The 25,272-nt window shown below is 38.6% G+C and overlaps 1 protein-coding gene across 1 annotated transcript in view; it reads right to left on the reverse strand.

Annotated features, from left to right (window-relative positions):
• Window positions 1–25,272, reverse strand: part of FHOD3 (formin homology 2 domain containing 3) — a 266,864-nt gene that overhangs the window by 135,893 nt on the left and 105,699 nt on the right. The window contains exons 5-6 of the mRNA XM_042475381.1: window positions 22,188–22,293; window positions 1,938–2,032 (exon numbers count right to left, since the gene is read on the reverse strand). Coding sequence (XP_042331315.1) covers window positions 1,938–2,032; window positions 22,188–22,293 — 201 coding nt within the window. The remainder of the gene's footprint in view (window positions 1–1,937; window positions 2,033–22,187; window positions 22,294–25,272) is intronic.

The raw sequence follows: 25,272 nt of genomic DNA on the forward strand, positions 1-25,272 counted from the left end.
TCCCAAACCCAGAAATAATATCAAACGGAAGACTTGCTCTTCTTTGCAAAAATTTTAACACTCAGTTGGAAAATTATACTTTCATCTGTAAACATTTAAAAATAACATGAAGGGTGTCCAAACTGCATTATAGGTTTATGAGCACTAATACTATTGCTGCAAGCAGACATGTCAAGGTCTGAGATGGGGTGAAATTAATTCAGTTTACATTTAATGCGAACCTACTTAACTCATGTTGTGAATCAAGATCTGAATCAAAATGTACCAGTAGCTATCATTTGGTATTGAACTGTTTGAAAAATTTTGCAACACCGTTCCCCAACTTAAAAAAAAAAAATCTGGACAAAATACACGTATTAGAGTAGAATGTACACAAAAAGCATTCATTAGTAAAACTAATATATAAAAATAATTATGTTTGTAAAATGTGTGCATCAAGCAAAATGCATACAATAATATGGGGGGGGGGACTTTTTATGAAAAAAAAATCACTAAATGAAAAGAAAAGCTGAAATTGGCTTAACTCTGGAAGAAATTGGCAACCAAGAGAAGCTGAAACTGATAGATTTGTGCACCTCTAGTCTAATATCAGGTGGAAAGCTATTTGAGCATTTTATGGTAAAGGATTCTCTTGATAAAGATTTGTACTTCTCTTGACTCATCCCAACAACTGACAAAAATAGGAAGCACCCTTTTCCCTTAAAATTATGAAGCTATCTGTGTAAGAAATTTCAACAGAATATTGTATCTATAAACCTCATAGTAAAAAATAAAAATGGATCTGACTGGCCTGATCTGGATAAGAGCAAGATTAGGATAAATGCATAACTGGAAATGTATTGCATTGAGAACATGGAATGAAAGATGGAAGAACAGCTGAAGGGAAAGTTTTACTGGGATTGTTTGCAAGAATTAGAGCAGCTCCAGGTACAGTTTATGTTGAGGCAACTGTGCATGAGCCTTGGACCTCTTTTCTCTATATGTTGCTCTCACTGTTTGCCTGGGAAAGAATGTTTTTTAACAAACTACCACTTGACACAAGCTGCCAAGTCAAGCAATATTTCCCAGATGGCTTAAGAGGCAAAAGCAAAGCAAAGATAAACAGTTGTAACAAACAAACAATAAAACAACTGAATTAAACTAACAGCCATCAGAACAATCTCCACTACAGATTTCTAAAAAAGCTTGGGAACATAAGGGATTTTCCTGGTATCAAAAAGCATCCAACTCGGTGGTACTTGAGTATCCTTGAAAATAACATTTAACAAAACAGGTACCATAACTAAGGCCTGTTACAGACTGCCAAAATAAAGCTGCTTCGGTTCTCTTTGGAGATATGCTGTTTAAATGATGCATGCATCCTAAGAATCCAGAAGCTGCACCAAAGCTGCACTCCAGTGCTTAGGAATGGAGTATGGCTTTGGCGCGACCTCCAAACTCTTAGGACCCATGCATCATTTAAACAGCATACCTCCAAAGAGACCCGAAGCAGCTTTATTTTGGCAGTCAGTAACAGGCCTAAGTGACCCTCCCTGTCATTTTATGTGTGCTACTTCTGTTTTGAGAGGATCTTTGGGGGCATCTAACATGTATGGGAAAGTTCATGCTACATGAGGTAATCTTTTATGAACTATGTCATTTGGAACATTAAAGTTAATCAACAGCACTTTTAAATAGCATGAGTGCACAGGCTGTCCTATGATTAGCACTAAGAAAAGAGAGACTTTACTGAAAAAGGATAGGGAGGTAGTATTGCATTTGTCATTCTCTGCTTGCTGCAGAAGTCATTCTAGTGAAATATGTTTAGTCACCAACATGGCATCCATCTTATTTTTCTTTTAAAGATAAGCATGTAAGCTATGTAATAGCTATGTAAGTATTCTTAAATTCTACCATAAATTCACCATACAGCATTCAGTAAATGGATTCTTTCTTACCTTTGACCCAATGAGAGTATACAGCCACTGGATTGTTTCGTTATGATTTATTACACCATTCATCCCATCTACATACAGCATAATTTGTCCCAGAGCTAAGGAAGTAAAGAAGATAAAGAAAGTTAGCTAAATTCAGTTGGTTAGCATATTACTTTATATTATGAATATTTGGGCCTCAGACATGAATGAGAAATGGCACAATATCACTTTCTGCTTTTAAATTAGAGCAGATGGCCGTTACAAATACCCCGAATAACTTGTCTAGATGGAATGTAGCTTTATGTGAATGCAATGTAAAAATAATCCCAATGATTACAGTTGCCAACTCTTTTAATAAATTTGGTATCTAAATAGGGCCAGTGTGTCCATTTGTGTTTCTGTGAGAAGCCCACTGCTTTTTTAAGGAGTAGGCAGCGGAACCATAGCTAAAGGGGTGGCAAATTCACTCCTTATGTTTACACCTCCTGCAGAGACATTGTGTTGTTATGGGAACATTCCTAGTGATAAAACTCTATTGGGAAGAGGAGTCAGCACCTGGATGGCTCCTGTGTAAACCAAAAGAGTTGAGAAAGAAGTGATCATAAAACCTGGAATGGATTCTCCAGCCACACAGTAATGGATCCACCAGTCATCCATGGCTTTGTTGTTATTAGGTGATGTGTGGTCGTTTTTGTGTAGGAGAGGGTACAAATGTTTTAGTCAATGGCCAAACCAAAGCTACTTTTTAACCTAACGTAGATATTGTTGGATTGCAATTACTATCAGCATAGCCAATGGCAAGAGATAGGAGATATACAAGATTATCTATACAACCTATCTTTAAAAACTAAGGAAGAAAAAATGAACATAGGCAATTCAAGGTACCGAAAGCAGTATTTTCTCTCATATTTACCTACTTGGGCACCATGTCATATGATGAGAACCCTTCTAGGTGTTTATGCCCATTTAACAAGGCTGGTAAGTACAAAACAACTAGTCTTTGGAGCGGTGGCACCCTTCTGTAGAAACAAAGCCTTCTTGATACCAAGTGAATTCTCCCAGGCATTTCAAGAAATCATTTTAGTGCTTTAAAATATTTGCCCCTTTCTGTTGCTCCTTGTTTTTAATATGGATTTAGACGCTATAATTATTTTTACATTTTGAAGCAGGTTTTAATTTTTGGTTTTACATTCTGCTATTTCTAGTTGTTGTTTTCTTTTTGAACCTTACACATTTTGAATGTATTGTATATCTCTCAGAGGAAGTGCAATAAACAAAGAGATTGAAAGGGCCCATTTAAGGCACCTGACAATTTTACTAAAACAATCTTTATTTTTCTCAGCCATACTCCCATGTTCCATTAATGTTTATAATCCCATTTTTTTTCTTTTTGCTATGAGAAAATGTAATTAAACATTTGACAATGAAGGGACCCAAAATGATTAACTATAGCGAAAGGTAATGGTAATACAGGGCAGAGGAAGCCCAGTTTATCCCAAAGTGGAGGGGAGATAGATAGATAGATAGATAGATAGATAGATAGATAGATAGATATCTCCCCTTTAGAAAACCTGTGAAAAGATACTGGACAATCCAGTGCCCAAAGGTGGGAAGAATGTGTCCCCCTAGAAGTTGTTGCTTGATTGCAACAAAACTGTAAATTATGAATGGCGCACACTCTGTATTCAGAAGGTTTGAGGTTCAGCTTTGTTTGTTGTTATGCACCTTAAACTTTACTCTGACTTACTGTTCAAAGAGGTTTTCCCTTGCCTTCATCAGAGGTTGAGATGCCCATATTTTATCTCACGATGTAGCTGTTAATGTGAAATAATGTGAAGTTAATCCGAACGCAAAGCAGAGAAAACCGGCAGCTTTTTACTTTCAGAACAATCCAAAAGTAAAAAGCTGCCATTTTTCTTTGCTTTGAATTCGGATTAACTTTGCGTTGTTTCACTTGGGCAGTCCCCTAGTGTGATAAACTACCTGAATTTGCAAGTTTTGTTTAAATTCGAATCTCATTTAACTCCTGTTTTCCCACGGGATTTTCCTAGTGTGATAAACTCCTTAAAGGTGTAACACAATATACAGTCTATCAAAATAATGTCATGATGTCAACAATCTAGCTCAATACACCAGTAAACCTATACAGTAATTTCAGTAGAACAATATATGAACCACAGTCAATGAATCACAGAAATTCAGAAACATATGCTGTGACTATGATTGTTTTTAGGTCTTAACAGTATCTTAAGCCCTTTCCATCCCTTTAGGCAGTATGCCAAGGCATCAACTGTGCTAGTATTGGTTCTGAGAAATGCTTCAGTAAAGACTCTCCATTTTTGTCTCAGCTCGTTCCTCTCTTCTTTCTCTGATCTCTTCATTCAATTCCCTTTTTCATTATGTATTCTCTTTTTAGGTGCAGTACTCTAATTTCTCTCCCCCTGTACTCCGTAATGCAGGGACATCCTCCCTCTCCACTTACTCCATAGAGTCAGGAATCTAAGGCCTGATGCCCAACTTGATGATGTGCATGTTTCCCGCTTAGTGTCATTACAATTTGCCCTCTATAGATCCTCACTTTGGATTGGTCTATTAGGATCAAATCCAGACTGGGCATATGGAGTGCCTGGTATAGCAAGGACACCTATTTGGTATTGTCCTGTGAAGCAGCTGAGCAATGTTGTATTACTAGAGAAATCTTCCTCTAACTTAGAATCATAGAATATGTAATAGAATCATAGAGATGGAAGAGACCACAAGAGCCATTCAGTCAAACCCCCTGCCATGCAGGAACTTGACTCAACCCTTTTAGGTGCTCACATCAGCAGCAAGTTCTTTCAGGACAGATGCCAAGCTTCTTCCCCTCTGTCTCATCCCATGCCCCTTTCTTTTAAGAAACTAAGCAGTGTCTCCCACTTATGGTACATAACCTCTTGAATCAAGTACAGTTGTAGCACTCACTGCATGAAAATAAATAAAATAAGAAAAGGCAGCTTTTCTTCAGGACACACCCTGAACTTCACTGTAGAGTAAAACACAGCCCATATTTTCTCTTCCATTCTTATCAAGTGGAACTGCAGCAGGAATCTTCCAAGAATCAATGCAAACTGACAGTAAAGCAGCAGCAGAGGAGCAATCCATCAACCTCAACCTCAGGAACAATGGATTCTGAGGACCTGACTCAACAAGACCCCATTGATTGGGCCTCATGCTACTTATATATGAGCAGAGAGACCTCCAATATCTATAAGGGCAAGAATATTATGTGCCTGTAAGGAATGTTGCAATTAAGGAAGCAGGCTGGAATGGTCTGGCTGGAGTTAGCTCTGAGATGCAATGCCCCTTTGCACCATCCTCCACTGACTTAAAAACACTAGATATCTCCTTTTTACACACCCACTGTCACATCAGGTATCTAACTGAAGAACTATACACATTGCCATGCTTTTTTTTACTGTTGATATTTTTGGTGCAAGTCTCCATATTGGTGAACAATGAAGCCCTCCTTCCCCTGTACATAGCCATCTGTTGACTACTTCAGTCACATCAAAGGAGTACAGTGCAGCATTTTTATTATTATTAGATAATTGAGGACAACTGCTATCCAACTATAATTATAGAATGCCTTCATGATTTTTCTTTCTTTCCTTTGCTTTTCTTTCAGTACAAAAAATAATTCCCTTTGATCAGAATCAGATAAGGTCACCAAGCTGCTCCTTTGTAGTGAAACCCCTTGGATCAGGAGGAAAGGGTTTAATTTGTATTTAAAGAAAATGTGAAACAAATTGTATGCCTCACACATATTTTTTAAATTAATAATGAACATAAATCAAAGACTGCTAGATATCTGCATTTAAAGCATGCATATACATGTTATTACAACAAAGGTTGGCTAACTAGGTAAATTCTGGACTTCATTAGTCTCCAGCTTTCAGGTTGTTACTCAGTGTAGTCATAAAATAGCCAGGCATTTTAATAAGCCCCATGCAAAGAAACCACAACAATGTTCAAAAGAGATGCCTATTTCCATCTGCTACTGAAGGCTCTTATCAGAAGCTTTTTTCCAAAATTTGATCAAATCTGCTCAAGCTTACAGGACTGTATTACATATTTTGATGGAAAATAGTGAACCTTTGAAGAAAAAGAACCACTGTTTTGCCAACAACTGCTAAAGCATATTGTTTTACAGACTGAAAAACATTTTAAAGGGTGTTCACAAGCTGTTTTTTTTAAACTGTGTCCTATAGGATGTTTGGAAGTTGCATTCAAAAGTTTTATATATTTTATTTGTGCACATGCAGTCCATTAAGGATGGCATATACAGACAGTACTGCAGTGCTCAGTCAGTGAGATGCACATACGTATGCAGTACTACATGTCTCCTTATCTGAGATTATCATGCATTAGTGTAAATGCAGTTCTTATAAGAAAATGTATACAAGTGTTAACCACACTTAGGGGCAAAACAGGCCGCCCCTGACAAAGCCAGATTGGGGCTGTGGCAGCTGCACACTGCAGCCTCAGTCCGCTGTGGCATTTAGCAAAAAAGGAGTGGTTTTGAACTCCTTTTCCAGTCATGAAAAAGACACCATTATTGGCTCTTCTGTGACTCTGCGGCAGCTTCCCAGGATGTTAGGGGCTTGTGGCATGTAACCGCCATGGCCTGGAGATGTCCAGAAGGTGGCCCATGTGTGGGCAACCAGGCAGCTGGCAGCTGGCTTCTGAGCAGCTTCAGAGTGTGCAGTGTCAAAACATCACGCCCTGAAGCCGCTCAGACAGCAGCACAAAGGGATGGTCTGTTCTGCCCCTTAGTCCCACATGTGTGTTGTGTGCACATGTGAAACTTGTAACTTTCATGACAGCAAACCACAATTTTCTAACAGCAAATGATCTGCGTCAGTGTAAATTTTGTCTTTTTCTGGAAAGTACATGGTTGATGTGCAACACTTTGGTCCTCAAGAAACATAAAATGCGGCCAGTTGGAACTTCTACGAGCCATTATAATGTAATGGTTTGATTGTGACTCTGGAGACCAGGGTCTGATTGCCAGCTGGCCCACAAAAACCACTGGGTGACTGTGGCAACATGTTCTCAGTCCCAGAATGCGGCAATGGTAAACCTCCTCTCAACCAATTTTGCCAAGAATACTTCATAGTTGGTTTATATTAGGGTTGCCATGAGTAAAAAATGACTGGAAGACACACAACAACAACACAAAACTTCTATAATGAAAATAATTTCAACAAACTTTGCATGTTTTTCCAGGTCTCTTTGCAAAGTACAGTGGAGCTTTATCTCATGTGGGAGGTCCGTTCTGGACCCCCACGCGTGAGCCGAAAAGCGTGTATGCTCAAGCACCATTCAATATAATAGAGCTCGGGCGCATCGGTGCACATGCACCGTTCACTGTATTGCCACGCAGCTTCAGCATAAGCTGAAAGCTGCATATAGTGTGCCTGTGTATGGCATGGGTGCACTGTAGTTCATTTTCTATCTAGAGAAGAATCTTTATGCATGAAACTGTCAGATCATCAAAAGCTAACAAGCCTGAAGGTGTTGTTTTTAATGTTATTTTTAATTAGAAAAAATGGCTTTGAGGAGTGTTCTGAAACTTCAGCTGGCCCAAAAGAATGTGGACAGAGAGCCAACTAGTGTTGGTTACAGGGAACATACAATGGCTTTGTTACAGAAGGTTCAATGGCTACTGCTCCATTTCTGGACACAATTCAAAGTGCTTAACATGACCTACAAAGCTGGATCTAGGCTTTCTGAAGGACTGTATTTCCCCTTAAAAGCCTGGATCTTCATTTCTTTGGGAAAGGTGCTTTTTCTGTTCTGTCATCCTCTGAGGCATGTCTAGTATGCTATGAAGGTGACTTGGTGACTATTCTCCATCACTGGTGCTCCCTACTGAGTGAGGCTAGGCTGTCTGTTTTTCTCCCAGCAGAACACTTTTCTATTCAGGCAGGTCTTTCGCAACCAACTCCACTTGTTGCAGAACAGGCTTTTAACTGGATGGATGGTATGTTAGTGTAAGATGCCATGAGTCCCATCCAAAGAAGACTAGTGAAGTATCAATCAATCAATCAATCAATCAATCAATCATTTTTTTTGAAGATGATGAGAGTCTGTAGAACTTAAGATTTTGGAGCACTGTTAGGAATATGTTGAGGCCCATTGTCAGTACCGTTAGACTGTTGTTACCTCAGTATATTTCACAGTAGTGGAAAGTCTACAATTATTGAGCTTTTCATCATGCTTCTCATTTAGTAGACTGACTCTGAACAGTAGAGAAGAACAGAGCTTGAAGTGAATGCACTATGGATCCGATCAGTAATTTCAAAGCACAATCAGAAGAACGACACAAATGAATTCATTTGTTCTTTTGAGACATTTGCTGCCTTTGTAAAGAAAAGCTTTGCCACATTTTTAAAATCTTGCAACAAGCAGTCTACGACTGCTATCATTTTGACACCCCCCCCCATTATAAAAGGCAGGCAGGTTTGATGGTTTGCATTCTGTGGCAATAAAGCTGCTCTTGCATATGCTTTATGACTGGCCACATCTAGACACCTGTTGTCCTTATCTGCAGGAATGGAAGAACTACAGGAATTGTTAGGAATGATGGCTAATGATATGAGAGGTTGCTAGAAAGAGGTCCCACAAGAAAGGTTGTAAACTCACAGAAAACAGTATTGAGAAGGAATTCAAAGTGATAATAAAGCATGGCTATAAATCTTATTTATACATTTAATTTATATCTTGCTTTGGTTCCAATGTGGGATGCAAAAGAGCTTAAAGGATTTGTATTTTTTGCTTCTTTGCAAAGGAAAAGGTAATCAAATGTTTTTTTCCCACTGGGGACGTTTACAAGAGTATTGTGCATTTTTCAATGATTTTTTTTAAATTTGGGATGCTTTTGCAAATGGACCTGTTTGTCCATTGTGCAAGTGCACAATGTCCAGAACATTGTATTTTGTGAAAGTGTAAATTATTTTCATGAAAACATATTTTGCACAAAATACAGGGTTTTTGCAGAAACTTCTTGGAGTTTCTTATTGCAGAATATGGCATTTCCATGTTGGATTTTGTTTCCTTTTATCACTATAATAGCAATGTGCATATCAAGAAACATTTGGCTTGCCACCTGGTCTGAAAATGGCTTGGGAAGCAGATTTGAAAATTTTCTATTTCTGGTTCTCAATGGGCACCCACATGCTCTCTAATCTTTTAAGGTCATTTTGAATGTTGATCCTGTCCTCTGGGGTATTAGCTACTCCTCCTAGTTTAGTGTCATTTGCAAATTTGATAAGCATGCTCCCCAATTCTGTCATCCAAGTCATTGATAAAGATGTTGAATAGCACTGGGCCCAGGACAGAACCCTGTGGGACCCCACTGGTCACTTCTCTCCAGGATGAAGAGGAACCATTGTTGAGCACCCTTTGGGTTCAGCCAGTCAACCAATTACAAATCCATGTAAACAGTTACTTTGTCTAGCCCACATTTCACTAGCTTTTTTGCAAGAATGTCATGAGGAACCCTGTGAAAGGCCTTACTGAAATCAAGATATACTACAGTGCGCCCAGGTCATACGCAGGTGTGCTATATGTGGCTTGCCAAGGATTGCAAAAGATTTGTTTTAGAGGGATGGCTTGATCATTCTTGGAAATTGGTTCTGTCAATCACTGTTAATTCTCTCAGAGGAAGGCAAACCAGAGAAAGTAGAGGCCTGAAGCTACATCTTGCCTTCCCTTGCAGCTTCTGTCGGACCCACTATTAACAGGAAGTTTGTGTTGTATAGTTTGCAAGACATCTTGCTTCACAAAATGTTTAGGTGTTTAAAGCCATTTTCAATCCACATCAAAATGTTCATCCTCCAGAACAGATGTGGAACAAATCTGTACAGCTGAGTGTGTGTCTAGGGCATTAAACATTAATGCTTTACATAATCAGTGATTATAGATATGTTTTCTACAAGCAGCTTTCCTGTTTATTAGGAATCAAATTTAGCAATCCTATAGTTTGAACAGTAATGTTTTATCCTAGGCCTCTCCTAACTTTTGCAATACACATATACATCCCGTCTTATTTATTTGGCATCAATATTTGACCCAGCAACTAAGGCACACAAGATACAGTATAGAACAAGTTTAAATATCCCTAGAGTTAGGACTGCTAGGTCTGCTTGTTAGTTAAGGGTGTATTTCTTTCATGCTTTGATTCCTCGTTTTCATATGTTCTGCATACACCTGAGAGTCATATTTCACAGAAGACTTAACTGGCCAAAAAAAAAAAAAAAAAAAGTAAAGACAGATTAATTTTCATGTAGACATAAAGCAATTTGAAACTTTCCTGTGCCCATCAGATTTCAAAACGAGGGAAACCTGTAATGCTATGGCATTATTACCCCCACATTCTACAGAGAAGTCTGACAAGTTTGTAGTGCCAAGATTTGCAGACATAACAATATTTTATTCTGACAAAATAGCTCCAGAACCCTTAACTTGGTGGGAAAATTATCACACAAGAAAAGATTAGTACGTCTCTGCCTTTAATTAAGTTCATACTTTGCATAACAAAAATAGATAGCCAGACAGATAGATAGGCAGACAGATGGATAAATGATTGATATTTATGTAGAACTGCAGAATTTCAAGTATGTATGAATACCAGGAATCATGGCCTTATGACCAAGTGGTACTACATATAAGTACTTATATTAGCTGAAAGACCATTTCAGATTTTGAAGATTTACAGGTTGAAGTAATGCACCATAGCTCACTTGTATCACTTGACCAAGTATTGCATTAGTAGAGCACCATCATATATCAGATTGCAGTGCCTCCTTCTGGTCAATGTACTGGTGGAATTCAAGAGTCCAGATTTAGAAATCAGCAGTTCCTTCGCATAGAAATTTAGTGTGATAGTACAGATAGTAAAGAGGTGGATTCAATTTGCCAGGGTTCCTGATGTAATACATGTGGTGTAAGGACAGGCTGGCTTCAGTCTTGCACTGTCTATTTTCTTTTTGACACCTTTGGTTAATCATTGGGCATATAGTTTATTAAACTTCAACTTTCATGTTGTCATGAATTCTTTAAGATGTGCCTTGTTAGATTGGACAAGATCTACTTATTCCAACATTCTTTACATGAAATCAAGTTTCTTCAACTGAGTCCCAGCTTGTCCTTAACCCAGCCTTACATAACAGAAGTACATATAGATGAGTTCTCTCACTTGGATTAAGTTTCACATTATCCTTCTTTTCCCCAAGGAGAAACAATTGGATTTTTTCCCCAAAGCCAAGTGAATAATTCAGGAAAATTATAGCAATTATGCTAAACCTGCCTCTTCTACAAGGGTGCAGGCAGAATAAAGAGGCTACATGGGTATCCTCATCCTTGGAAAGTGACCCTAGAGGGCTGTACAGACAGCCCATTCAGGGCGTTTCTATGCCGCCCCTGAATGAGCTGGGCTGGGGACGCAGGAGCCGCATGTCACACTCCCAACCCAGTGCAAATAGGAGCTGCGAAACACAGCTCCTACCTGAGCCCTAGAACGGGTGCCATAAGGCCACAGCATGGTCTTATGATGTCTGTTGTTTGCAGCACCATGCTGCGCATGAGCAACATCATTATGAAGCACCCCATCTGTACAGGTGTGCATCAAGATGGTGCCCGGGGTGTGTGGTAAGGTTGCTGAGAGCGTAAATACTCAGAGGCCTCGCAAAACCCTAGTCTGCAGTCAGGCCGGCACAAAGTGCCAGTCTGTACCAGGCCTAGGTGTCTAATAGCAGGTGTGGGCAGAGCATTCTCTTTTGTTATGGATCAAAATCAGAGCCAAAGGAGTGTTTTTAGGGTTGTCTCAGTTTTGAAGGCACTTTAAGGATCTATTAAAATTCATTAATTACCTACTACTCCCTCTAACAGCTGGCCAGATTTTCTTTCCCTCTCCTGCATTCCTCCCTTCCTCCACTTCTCCTGTTCTTCTAGCTATTTACCAAACAGCATTCAGGCCTGAGTAGAAGAAAAGCAGATGGTCGTGGATGAAAGTGCCCTATGCAATATAAGAGGCTTTGGACCTCTGCTTCCAAGTAGTAGCTATTGCTGATTCTACAAGACAAATTTTACAAATTCTTTCTATAGCTTGTTCTTTTAACTTCAGCACTTGCTTTTCTGATTATTGAAGTGCCTTTCTATAACCCCACACTTGCAGTGACAAACATAAACCAGATGCCATTCTGCATCTATGGCCTTGAGTTCTTTCAAGAATCTGATTTCCCAGAATGAAAAAGCACAAATGTTTGTTCTAAAACTGGTGTTCAGGTGACATCACATCCTTCTGTTTTAAAAATAGCTGTAAATGTCAGTGGCACACAAAGAGTATCAGTAAGTAAAGATATTTTATTGAACATCAGCTGAAGTGCACCTGGCGCTGCCTAGTTTTTACTTTTAAGACACAATTTGTATCATTTGATTTTGACTGCACCAAATATAGTTTTGTGAACTCCCTATTCTTAGTCTGAATTCCTCACCCTTATATGCTGTTGATACAATAAATAATGATATATTTCTTGGCAGTAATTTTACTGTTATTGTTAACACTGCAAATAATTTAATTCTATTTTAATGTTCCCCCTTTAATATGTTTTTAATTTGTATTCTTTTAAATTGTGACCCGCTTTGAGTCCCAGTTTTGGGGGGGGGGGGAAGGGAAGATATAAATTAACAATTACTTCCGTTATGAAGAAATGGCTGTTCCATGAACACTTTGAGGATGGGAGAGGCAAGGGGAAGCTTCAGTGACCGTAACCGGCTATCACATCTTCACACTTCAGGAGCTGTTTGCCACTGTTTAACTCATGGTAAGCCTCCATGTGATAATCCCCTATGATAGATTCACCTTATAGTTGTCAGAGGTTGGAAATGACTTGAAGGCAAACAACACCACACCACTTAGCCCTCCTTATTCCCCCCCCCCCATGAATTTTAGTAGCAGTACTTCAAAGAAACCTCACTTGGTTTCTAGCAATTAAAAGAAAATCTTTCCACATGAGTTATACCATACTGCCCTTTTTGGTTGGTAGAAAATCCTGCTCAGAATTTGAAGCTGAAACTAGCCACTGCAATTTGGCCGGCCACCAAAAACATTCTTCTACGATTTTAGCTTCCTAATGAGTTATAACATCCCTGTTTTCTATGTTTCTATGAGGTCCCCCATTTGGAATGTCAATTTTTGAACATGAAACTGGGTGCTGCAACTTGGACAACAACAACCAAGAAACCCCAACAAAAAACTAAACCAAACCAAAACAAAGAAACTCATCAGAAGTTGAGACATCTGCCATGATTTCTTGATATGTTACAGCTGCTTTTAGAGAGAAAATCAAAAGCTCTCTGTCAGATTTCAGATATCTACCACAATATACCAAATGTTTGCCTTTTATTATTACAGATATCTGGAATGAGAGAATTATGAAGGACTGACATTTGCCAATGCAGCCCCACAAAGAATATATCACAGCAATCCAGTCTGGATATAATAATGTGATACATAACTGAAATGAAGCCTGTTCTTAAGACACCTTGCATGTGACATAGCAATGTATTTTACGGATGGGCTACTTTCTGGGGTTACTCTGGATTCGAGCAGGTCACATCCTATTGCCTCTGTTGCATTTTCCAAGACAGCAGTAAAAAAGGTGCAATTAGTTTTGAAAATGTAGTGTCTGGGATTGCACATAAACATATTTTTTAAAAATATTTTTATTGTAAATTATATAGATAAGTTAAAATTGGAAAAAAATACAGAAGAAGATATAAAGAATAAAGATGAAAGAATGAAGAAAAATATGACTTCCATGTTTCCTTTTGACAGTTATGAAATAGCAACAGTTATCTCAAGCTTCTCTAAATAAAAATTCACTAATTCACTTCTTTCTCCACCCTAATCTGATTACTCCTCAAAGCCAAACATACTTTCTTTTTTCCTAAAGGTAACGTATGAAAATACCACTCCACGTCTTTCAATAATCATATCAAACAATTAGGCCATTATATCATACTAAAAATATTTTTCAATAACATTATTTTACTAGCATAAATATATTACTATTCATTCTAATTAAAACTATAATAAAGCATTAATATCGAATCCATCTTTTACATTTCTATCAGATTTCACTTTATAATTTTCCCCCCAGACCATATCCACCTCCAAATCTCCATGTCTTTTATCCTGTAACCAGCTTTCTTATGCCAGCTTCAACCAGACATTAACCTTTAAATTTTACTTTAAATTTAAGTCAAGGCTTTCTTCTCAGCTATATAAACCATTTTCTTCCTCAGGCCATCAAGCTCTCTGCCATACATCTTGTTGTTACATCCATTGTTTTAATTCTGTTAAGAGTACAGCCGGCCCTTCTTATCCAGGGATTTTTTATCCACAGATTCAAGCATCCACGGCTTGAAAATATTTTTAAAAAGTATAAATTCCAAATAGCAAACCTTGATTTTCCAGTTTATATAAGGGACACCATTTTACTATGCCATTGCATTTAAAGGAGTATCCACGGATTTTGTTATCCACTGGGTTTCCTGGAACCAAACCCCAGCGAATACCAAGGGTCCACTGTCGTTATCCAGGGAGAGGGGGTCATGCATTCCATTTCCTTACCCCGTTTTTCATCCCTCTCCTCAATTTTTTCAGCTATTCCCTCCCTTAAATCATCTTTCCATATATGTATTTTCCATAGACATCATTTTAAGATTAGCCTTACACTTCTCCACCCAAAATTGTACTGTAGTTTGCCATTTTATAATCTAATAATTCTTCAACCCTATTCTCTGTATTTTTGAAAGCTAATCTCTCCACTAAATCAACTTTATTTTGTTTTTCTATGCATGTATCCCCCACTTATCATTCCCCTATTAACCACATCCTTCCCCCTCCATATGTGTTGTAGCTTCCATGCTGAAGTCCACTGTTTCCACTTCATCCAGTATTTGCATCTCCCCTCAGATTTATCATGACATTTTAATGCTCCATAGTCTCCTGTTCCATATCCTCCATTACATTTTATTTCAAATACTTCATCATGTGTGTTAGTCCTTTTTATATATTTCTTTAATTAAATGTAATAAAATAGTTCTTTTTATATTTTTTTAAATTAAATGTAATAAAATACCATGTAATAAAAGATACAAAGTTACATGTAACTTACACAGAAGAAAGGGAAAAAAGAAAACAGTTGACTCTCTTGTACCCATGAATTTACTATTAGTGGACTTAAGTAACCATGGCTTGAAAATATATTTTTAGAAAAATCCAAAAAGGAAACCTTGATTTTGCCATTTTATGTATATGAAGGACACCATTTTACTGTGCCATTGTATATAATAGTAATTGAGCATCCATTGGTTTTGGTATCCACAGGGGGGTCCTGAAACCAAACCCCAGAGGATACAAAGGGTTCACTGTATATTCTTATATTTTTAATCAACATACGGTAATTATATTTTGCTTCCTAATCTTAAACCTAGCCAAATCCTCAAATACTTTTAGCTTTCCACAAAATATTCACTTAATATTTCTTCACATGCCACAGGCTTTTCCTACTATCACCAAGCAAAGAGTTATACAATCTCCCTAGGGGAAACAGATACAGCTGCCTGTCATCTGCATACTAGTGACACTGTAGCCTAAAATTCCTGTTGTGCTATGACTATTTAGGAAAAATGTAAGATAGAAAGGGGATATCTTGCTTCACCGGACAGGATAAAGGCTGAGGAGCAAGGAAGAAACTCACAAGCCCTACCTTTTGAGACTATCAAGATAAAATAAAAGCCAACATAACACCATGCTCTGAAAGCCAACCAAGACAAGAAATCCAGAAGGATACCATGGTTGATGGGATTTAAAAAACAATGAGAGGTCTAGAAGAACTAACAAGCTCATACTCCCCCGTCTATTTTTTTGTCATCCAGTATGATGACCAAGGCTGTTTGTGTCCCCAAGTGAGAGTTGAATCAGATTGGAACTGATCCAGATAATGAATATCCTTCAAGACTACCTGGATCTGAGAGGCTACAATCTATCACCTTGATCAGAAAGATAAGTTTAGACACAAATTGATAGTTATCTGGGAATGAGAGATCTGCATTTGACCTGTTTGGTAAAGGCTTAGCAAGTAACCACACAAGCTGAAAGGTATTGAGAACAACAGGAATACACAATATTCTATCTGCATCCATTCATCTCTACTAAAGATGTGACTTCCAAGTTGACATGGATGCACACATTTTTATCTGTGAAGTACAATGTAAATTGATCATAGCAATCCTTCTCCGTTCTCATCACCAAGACCTACATAAAGAAAGTTCCTCATCATTTGAAAATAACCCTGTTGAACAGCATGATGCAGATTATCATGCTGGCTGAGAAGACTCCTTGATTGCCTTCATCACCACAAAGTAGGCCTGATAATTGACTCCCATCTGTATTTTATCCTATTTGCAATGCGTTTTCCTCTACTTGTGCTCTAGGGGCTGCCACTTGCTGCAGGTTACTAAGCGACATCCTTGTTTCTGACATATGATTTCTTTCTCTTCCCCACTGTTCTTGTGATAAGTAAAGCACTCTTTTCTCTCCTGAGCAATCCATTCCCACACACTAAGACTTATATTATTCACCTCATTGTCCTTTTTCTTTACAAGCTTGTTCCTTTGAGCCTTGTGAAGCTGGGGAACGATCTTTCCTCAGCTTGTTGGTACTTATATATCCTCCTTGCTTCCTCTTTAGAATACTACAATATGGTGGGATGTCCAGAATCCCAGAATTTCAATTTTTCTTAGTTATGTGAAACTGCTGTACGTAAAATTTCAAAGTCCAGTTTAGAATATTACTTTTCATAGGCTACATGAGGAAAAGATCTGGAGATCTAGGCAGCTTATACACAATTTCTAATATTTTATTTGGCCTAATTATCCTATTTAGACTTTTGTTTCTTACTGAGAATACAACTATCATTTCTTTGGGGGAGATTGTTTTATGAAAGGAATACAGCCCAAGTGCTTTAAGAGGTTCTCTTTTAGTCAAAATCAGTTACACATTATAAAGCACATTAAGAAATGGATAAGTAGGAGGCCAAAGAACTAAAAATAAAATCACTTTTTAATAATAAGCCAAGGGGAAATGATAACACATGTTTGAACTTGAAATCCTAATTTCTACTTTACTTTAAAATGTTATCCACAAGAACAGCAACTTAAAATGATTTTAAGTCCAGGCTTTTAGGCCTGATACATTAGTTTCATTGTTAAAAATCAAATATCTTCAAACGTGTGCTGTTGTTTAAGACTTTCTTCAGTTAAATTTTTACTACTTCTGCAACCCCCTCTTTGCAGCAGATGTGGTTTGGTTTGTTTTTTTCTACAGCAAGAGTCTGCTTAAAATATCCTGCAATGTTTCTTTGTAAAGAGATACAACATTTTCGCTCCACCGTAATTCACTATTTCCACAAGAAACATCCTTGGCTTATCTGTATTTTGTGTAAATTCAAATTGTATATCTTTTTCCTCTGACTAATTAAAGAAAATTAAGTATTACTTAGTCACTCTATTGGCAGCATGATTTGGCTTTAAGTTTAGTGTTTATATCAAATGTTTTCAAGCAAAACAAGGTAGGGCTAGACTGAATGTCTAAAAGAATATATCCAAATGACATTACTTTGTATAGTGTTTTTGTAGGTTTTTCAGGCTATGTGGGCATGTTCTAGAAGAATTTCTTCCTGACGTTTCGCCAGCATCTGTGGCTGGCATATGCCCACATAGCCCGAAAAACCCACAAAAAACGATGGATGCCGGCCATGAGTGCCTTCGACTTCACATTGAAATTACTTTGAGCTCCCAAAGTAAAAGAGGAAGTCAAACAACTGAATAGTTTAAATGCTTGCTGGATACAAATCTTTGTAAGTGAACTTTGACATTCAATTCTATAGAAACCTCTCTAAAAGAAAACACCAGGCATGTTTTGGAGGACTTCAATTGGATGCATCACCAATGAAAAATAAATAAGTGACGTTAAGTGAATATAGGCATGAATTGCTTAATATAATAATAATTGCTTATTGCATAAGAGGGCACCTCGGGAATCATATGAGCTAGGGTCATAGTTATTAAAATTCAGAAAATCATCTACAAATGGTAAAATGTACAATAAAGACTAACTCAAAGACTAAGACTGGTTTGATTGAGTAAGTGCAGGCCTGACCAGGCAGAAGGGTGCCGATTTCACTTTATTTCTTAGGCTACTCCTATACAGGAGAGAAACTTGGCCTTTTGTAAGCTTCTCCTCCTAGTGCTCCTCAGTACCAGATGCATGAATCTAGTTAGACCAAGAGATTATTACCTATGAGACCCACAGATCCCTCACATGGAATCCCTCATATCCCTACCAAATTTAACCAAATTAACTTATCTAAGAAGCAGGTTTCATACCAAGCCTTGCAAACTGTGAGCAAATTAGCCTACCTAGGCAGAAGCTCTGTTAAAATTAAAGCAGATGCTTAAAACTTCATGCTGAGCAGGCAAAAGGACCTACTAGAACAAGAGTGCAATGGGCCAAAAATTGCTACCTGGCTCCATGCTTCAGTCACGTACATAAGCCTGCTCTTGAAAAATGTTTAGAAACAATGTTCAGGGGAGAACAAGTCAGCCAGCTCACTTTGTGGAAGCAGTTTAAATATGTCACGTATGAAGCTTTAAACAAAGTAAGGCCAAGGTATCTGAAATATCTCATATTAACTTCCTTGTAGGCTGAGATCATCTTTGCTTCTTCAGAGTCCCTGTTACATGTCCCCCACAAAAAAAGCCTCAGTTTGCAGGAACATGATATAATAAAGACCCTTATTATCTCCCCTCCCCTGAGAGGAGGTGAGAGTAGACATATTACTGATGGTGTTCATTTGGGCCATAAAAGGATTCATACATCAGTTGGTTTAATTTTTTAAAAAATACATGACTAACACTTTGAAGTCTCAGTTGTTTAGCTGTTTTCTGTTTAGGTTTAGCCTAATCTGGTCTGGTCTTGTCTAGCCAGGTCAGTAATCCTCTTCAAGATGCTTGTTAGGGTAGTTTAAAATGCTTTTACAAATAATAAAAAAGTAGAATAGCAGTACAGCAATGAATTTTCAGCCTGCCATATATTGATCTTGCTGAACATATTCAAGGGCCCCAACTTTTCGACTGTTCTAAATTATATCCAGAACCCATAAATTTGATGCATGGTATAGCAATAGCTGCTTCATTTATATACCACTTCATATCACCTAAGCAGTGTCTAAGCGGTTTACAACTGTAAGCCAATGGTATGCTCTTTCACTTCTTCTTCTTCTCGGCTTTACTTCATGAATGAAGATTCATGAAGGACTCATCCGTGCTTTTTACAAGCGCGTTGATGACGTTGGATGTATCCTTCGAGCCTGTGCAATGGGTTTTTCTGGTGGAGCGCAGCATGCACAGAACTGGCCTCACCCTTTAAACCAGAGGTTCATCTGCTGAGGCCTTGACAAGCATGGACGGTGGCAGCGAGGTCCTTGGGTCGTAGGTTTGATTAGAGTTTCCTTCTCTTAGATGGTTGACCTTACAGGGTTAGACAAGCACCATTTGACCGGGTTTGGGATTAGAGTTTTCCTTCTCCTAGGATGGTTGCCATAAGGCTAGAGAGCCCATCCTGCCCTTTGATGCTCTTGGTCAGACCCTTCGGTTGTGACCTGTCTGGCATGGGAGGCCCTACCGGTGGCTGTTATACCACCGCCAGCATAGCTCACAACTTCATTAGGGTACGCAAGCCTCTCCCCCACACAGTCAGAGCATAGCTGGAGGGGAATAGGAGGCCGGAAGATGACAGTTAAGGAGGGAGGAGTCTCTTCCTTCAGGCTAGCCCTGATGGAGCTGGGCCTGCCTGATCAGTCCCTCTCAGGCCGGAAGATGACAGTTAAGGAGGGAGGAGCCTCTTCCTTCAGGCTAGCCCTGATGGAGCTGGGCCTGCCTGATCACTCCCTCTCAGGCAGGAAGATGACAGTTAAGGAGAGAGGAGCTTCTTCCTTCAGGCTATCCCTCGTGGAGTTGGGTCTTTCACTTATGCATTGAGTTAATGGCTTGTGGTTACAATTTAGAATTAAAGAGTGGGTTATCAGAAAGGGTTGAAAGAGTGGAGGTGTGACCTGGTTATATGTAAGATGGGGATGTTAAAGAGAGAAGAAGTGGTACTAAGAGCCTACTGTACTACTCTCATGCCTCTTATAGGCACTAAAAGGTATAGGTTTTCCCTTGACATGAATGTCTAGTCATAACTGACTGTAGGGATTGGTGCTCACATCTGTTGCTAAATTGAAGATCTAGCCTTGTGCAAAGACAACTCTAGTGGTCATGTCACCAGCACGACTGTATGGAACGCTGTTACCTTTCCAACAAAGAGATACCTATTTATCTACTTGCATTTACATGTTTCTGAACTGCTAGGTTGGCAGAAGCTGGGACTAGTGATGGGAACTCACCCTCTCATGTGGCACTTGGGCCTTGAACTGCCAACTTTCCGATCATTAGAACTGGTGTCTTAACCACAAAGCCACTACATCCCCCTGGCACTACAGGCACTACTTGAAAGAAAATTAAATTCAAATGTAGCCCTGCAAAGGCATATTAGCTTGATGTAATTCCCCCAGTGTCCTTTAATCCCCACCCACCCTCACAGGCTGGTTGTGGTTATTGCTGCCTATCCATCAGCTGCTGCTGCTTTCCTTCACCTCAACCCAGCTCCCTCCATCCCTTATGCTGGCAATGCTGGGAGTGGTGTGGGGTGGTGTAGAATATTGCCACAGCTCTGCTCACCCTACTCTCTCTCTCTCTCTCTCTCTTTCCTCCATCTGCCTTCCCACCCTGCCCAATCTGCTCTCTTCACTTGGCCATCATGTGGCTGTGCCTTCCTCTGAGTGAGGCGGCTGAGGGAATTGACCAGGGGGAGGCAGAGACGGGACCAGCAGGATGGGGACACACACAGACACAGAGAGAAAGAGAGAGAGAGAGACAGAGGGGGGGGGGGAGAGAGTATTTTCTCCCTTTTCAGCCCAGCCAGTTTGAGGATGCCAGGCTGAAGTGAAGGAAACACCAGGAACAGTAATGGCAGCCACGAGAAGGGAGCAGATTGGACATGCAGGGGGAGGCAGAGAGGCCAATAGTAATAGCAATAGCAATAGCAAGTGCATTTCTATACCACTTATCAGTGCATGTAAGCACTCTCTAAGCGGTTTACAATGTGTAAGCGAATTGCACCCAACAAGCTGGGTGCTTTTAGCGCCCTCAGAAGGATGCTAGGCTGAGTTGGCCCTGAGACCCTGGCTGGAATTGAATTCACAACCTTGTGATTTGTGAGTAAGTGGCTGTAATAGTGGCATTTAACCCACTGTGCAACCAGGGCTCTTCATGGGACCAGTAGAAGGGTGCCCATGCTCACCAACACACAGGGAAAGTGGTGCTGGGGTGGTATTCAAGCCAGCGTAAGGCCTGTACCATGGGGGAGCATAGAGGAGGATATGAGAAAGAGAGAGAAAATCCACTTCTTGGGTTCAAGGGAAGGGTCTATCTGGCTGCATCCACACTGCAGAAATAATCCAGTTTGACCCTAATGTAATTGCCATGGTTCACTGATATGGAATAGTGTTTCCCTTCTTTTCTACAGAAAGTTTTGGCCTCTTTCTTTGGCAGATTAGCGACCACAGCATATAATGGTTCTGCATTTTAATGAATTCCAGTTTTTGACAGTGCTCTGGTCCCTAACCTGATGGATAAGCAAGAGAGGTCTGTATCTTTTAAAATATCAGTTCAATCTGTGTGCAGATCGAGAAGAAATTGTAGACATTTGACAAATAAGTAAACTCATAAATTAAAATTACTTTTAATTTGAGATGTACCTATAAATGTTAGGCACTACCAAATATTAAAAACCTACCTCCTGATTAAAAGCTTACAATCTGAACATGAAAGGACTCATTAGACTGGGGCAAGGGGAGGGAGACATAAGGGAAAGGGAGAAGTTTCCATTCAGAAAATACACAAACTTATAAAAGATTTTAGTTTTTAAAAAAGACATTCCTGAGAAGTCTACTGATTTTAGATAAAATCTAAAAATAAGCAACGTTATTAAATGTTTGCAGAAGAAGCAGCTGAACTATTAACTGAAACAAATAAAGCCAGGGAATCAAGCTTCTGTACCTCTCAAGATGTAATTCTGATAGTTCTGGTCCGCCTCAGCTCCCACTTTTATTAAACAAGTGAGGCCCTCTGCCACAACAAATTCATGAACCAAATCCTTGTCATCCTGTCGGGGAAGAGGGGAGGATAAGAGAGAGGGAGAGAGAGAAATAAGGGAGTGTTTAACATAATCAAAATACAAGACATACAGACTGCAATATTTTCATTGGCCTACTGATTTTTGCTATTGATACAAACAGTTATTGTGTAATAGACATAAGCATCCTTCAATGAACCCAAAATGCCAAAAGGAAGGCACAAAAAAGAGCCTTGATCCCGGGAAGCAAAAAAGCTTGGGGCAGGAGGCTTGCATTACAGCAGCTAAATCACCATTTCTTCTTGTTTAGTTTTATTTAAGATTTCCTTTCAAAAGTATAAATTTTATTTATTTTAAAAAGTTATATGTTGTCATTTTTCAAGACCTTATGGGCAAATCAACACAAACACATCATAAAACAGAACTTCAAACAAAGAAGTAGCTGTGTTAATAAGTGGAAACAAAACCAACTACATTGATTTGAAAATATATAACTAAGACACACTCTATAGAAACCCTATATTGATATATAATACACAATATTCATTAGTATGAATTGCACCAAGTATCCAAATGAAAGGAAATAAAAGTTAATAAAAAGGAATAAGGAATTTCAAGGGTAAATTTTTATTAAAACATGATATAATAAAGCTACGGAGAGCTAGCATAACATAGTGGTTTGTGCACTGGATTATGACTCTGGAAGCCAGTGTTTGAATCCTTACTCAGCTGATCTGGGTCTAGTCATGCTCCTGAAGTCTCAGATCACAGCAAAGGCAAACCCCCTCTAGACAATTTTTTCCATGGAATCCCCCTCAAGATAGGTTTATTCATCTTAGAAGACAGACAACTATTATAATAATGCAACCATAAAGTGCATTTCATCCTGCTGCTTTTTGCAACACTGAATAAGCAAGCTAAGCTTCATCTTTAAATGGCATTACGATATATGTTTAAAGGAACAGCAAGAGGGTATGGAGAACGATAATATAAACACCATCATACCACAGACATACATTTGCACTTCACATATTATCTACTTTATCATGTATTTAAAATGTGGTGGGGCCTATGAAAGGGTTTGAACATCTGGACGGCGAAGAGTGGTGAAAGCAAGCTAGACTCATTTTCCTTGCATTAAAAGGACTGTGTTTACATTAGTTCTGAACTAAACATATCTTTTCAGATCCATTAATTCAATCATTTGCCAAAACGGGCGAGCTTATAAAGCTATTCTAATCACAATGAGCAGTTCAAGTTTTTCAAGGAAGTTTCTGCTTTTCGGGTGTTTTTTTTTTAAAGAGTGGGCATTTCGTTAATAGAAAACAAGAGTCCAGCAACAAATTATGATTGACACATTTATGAGAAACTTCCATATATATGGAAGGGATTGGTCCTTGAAACTGTCCAGTAATACTGCAAAGATTTATGGCTTGCTTCCTTCATCGGCAAGCATTAACTTGCTGATGAGAAAAGCAGCTAAAATGGAAAAACTTGGTTTTTCTTCTGCAATATTATGAACACTGAGAAATACCTTATGTGTAGCTACTGGGGGACTCCAGTATGCCTTACCAATGAACCATTTTCTGCAAAACCAAGGAAGATAATTTTGAGAATAAGAATGAATAATACTGTCAATTTAGTTTTAATTTTATTTAATATTATATTATATTTATTTTATTTTATATTCCAGAAAAGGATTTAGCTATGTGAATTGAGACCAGCAAAACAGTAGATCAATGAATGGCTTCTGTTTCAATCTCCGGGCCAATTCACACATATATCATGACTATTCATTGATTACTTTGATCTGAATGTGTCAGTTACTGTAAGTTGAACATCAAAAACCCACTGTGTCTGAGAGGATTAAAAAACAGCAGGGATGTAGCCAAGGGGGGGGGGGTTCTTGTGGTCCGGACCCCCCTTCCCATTAGAAAAATGAATGGTGTTTGCTGCTGCGCTGCCGCACCCAAGCCCCATTATAATGGTGGCACTTAGTCTGGACACTCCCCTTCCTAAAATCCGAGCTACGTCCCTGAAAATAGGATGAAAATTCACTGTTTTTTGTTCCCTCACTGAAAAATGTCACTCCTGACACTAAGTAAAGCTGGTTGGGAATAGCATATAAGTGAAAATTCTCCAGGTTTTGCCCACTTTTCACTCTTTTTCAGGAAATTATGCGACACAGAGGTACCTTTGCAATTTAAATGCAATGTATTTTGTGGGGGGGAGACATATTTTTGTACAAACCTACTGTTTTCAGAAACTCACTTTCTGTGCAAAACAGAAAACAGATTTTGCAAAAGAACCGTATTTTGGGCACAAAAAACTATGTCTAGTTCTGGAAACAGAGGTTTTCATATTAAATTTTTTATTATGAGAAAAACACTTTTTTGTGCAAACCCCTCATTGTTTCTAGAAAAACAGGCCGCTTCATGCAAAATTATGTGGGCCTTTGGTAGAAAAACACTAAATTTCTACAAAAATACAACACATGGATTGCTGGGAAGAATTTGTCTGTGAAAATCTGAGGGCAGAGAACCGTCTAACTAAAAGATTGTATGTACAGTGCTGTGTAAATTTACAGTGCTTTATAAATAAAGGTTAATAATAATAATAATAATAATAATAATAATAATAATAATACCATGGTGTTTTTTTAACAAAACATATTTTTGAGCAAGAAAAAAACCCTACTTACAGAACCAAGCACATTTCTCTGTGTGTTCAAAATTAGTTTTTGAAAAAACAAACAAACAAACAAATGTAATACTCATAATACTCACTTTGCCATTTAGGGTGTATATTCCCATGGAGCAACTTACAACAAGCAATTACATCAATGCAATCAAACATAAAACTGTAAGGAAATAAAATATGAAACAGTCCCAGAAGCTAAAATAGCCACAAAAACAAAGATCATTGCTAAGCCATTCAGAATAAATAGAAAGTTATAGAAGGAAACTCATTGCTTCTCTCCCTTGGAAGCAAAACTATATAAAAGGATTC

Source organism: Sceloporus undulatus, chromosome 6 (genome assembly GCF_019175285.1).
Source record: "Sceloporus undulatus isolate JIND9_A2432 ecotype Alabama chromosome 6, SceUnd_v1.1, whole genome shotgun sequence".
Classification (NCBI taxonomy): domain Eukaryota; kingdom Metazoa; phylum Chordata; class Lepidosauria; order Squamata; family Phrynosomatidae; genus Sceloporus; species Sceloporus undulatus.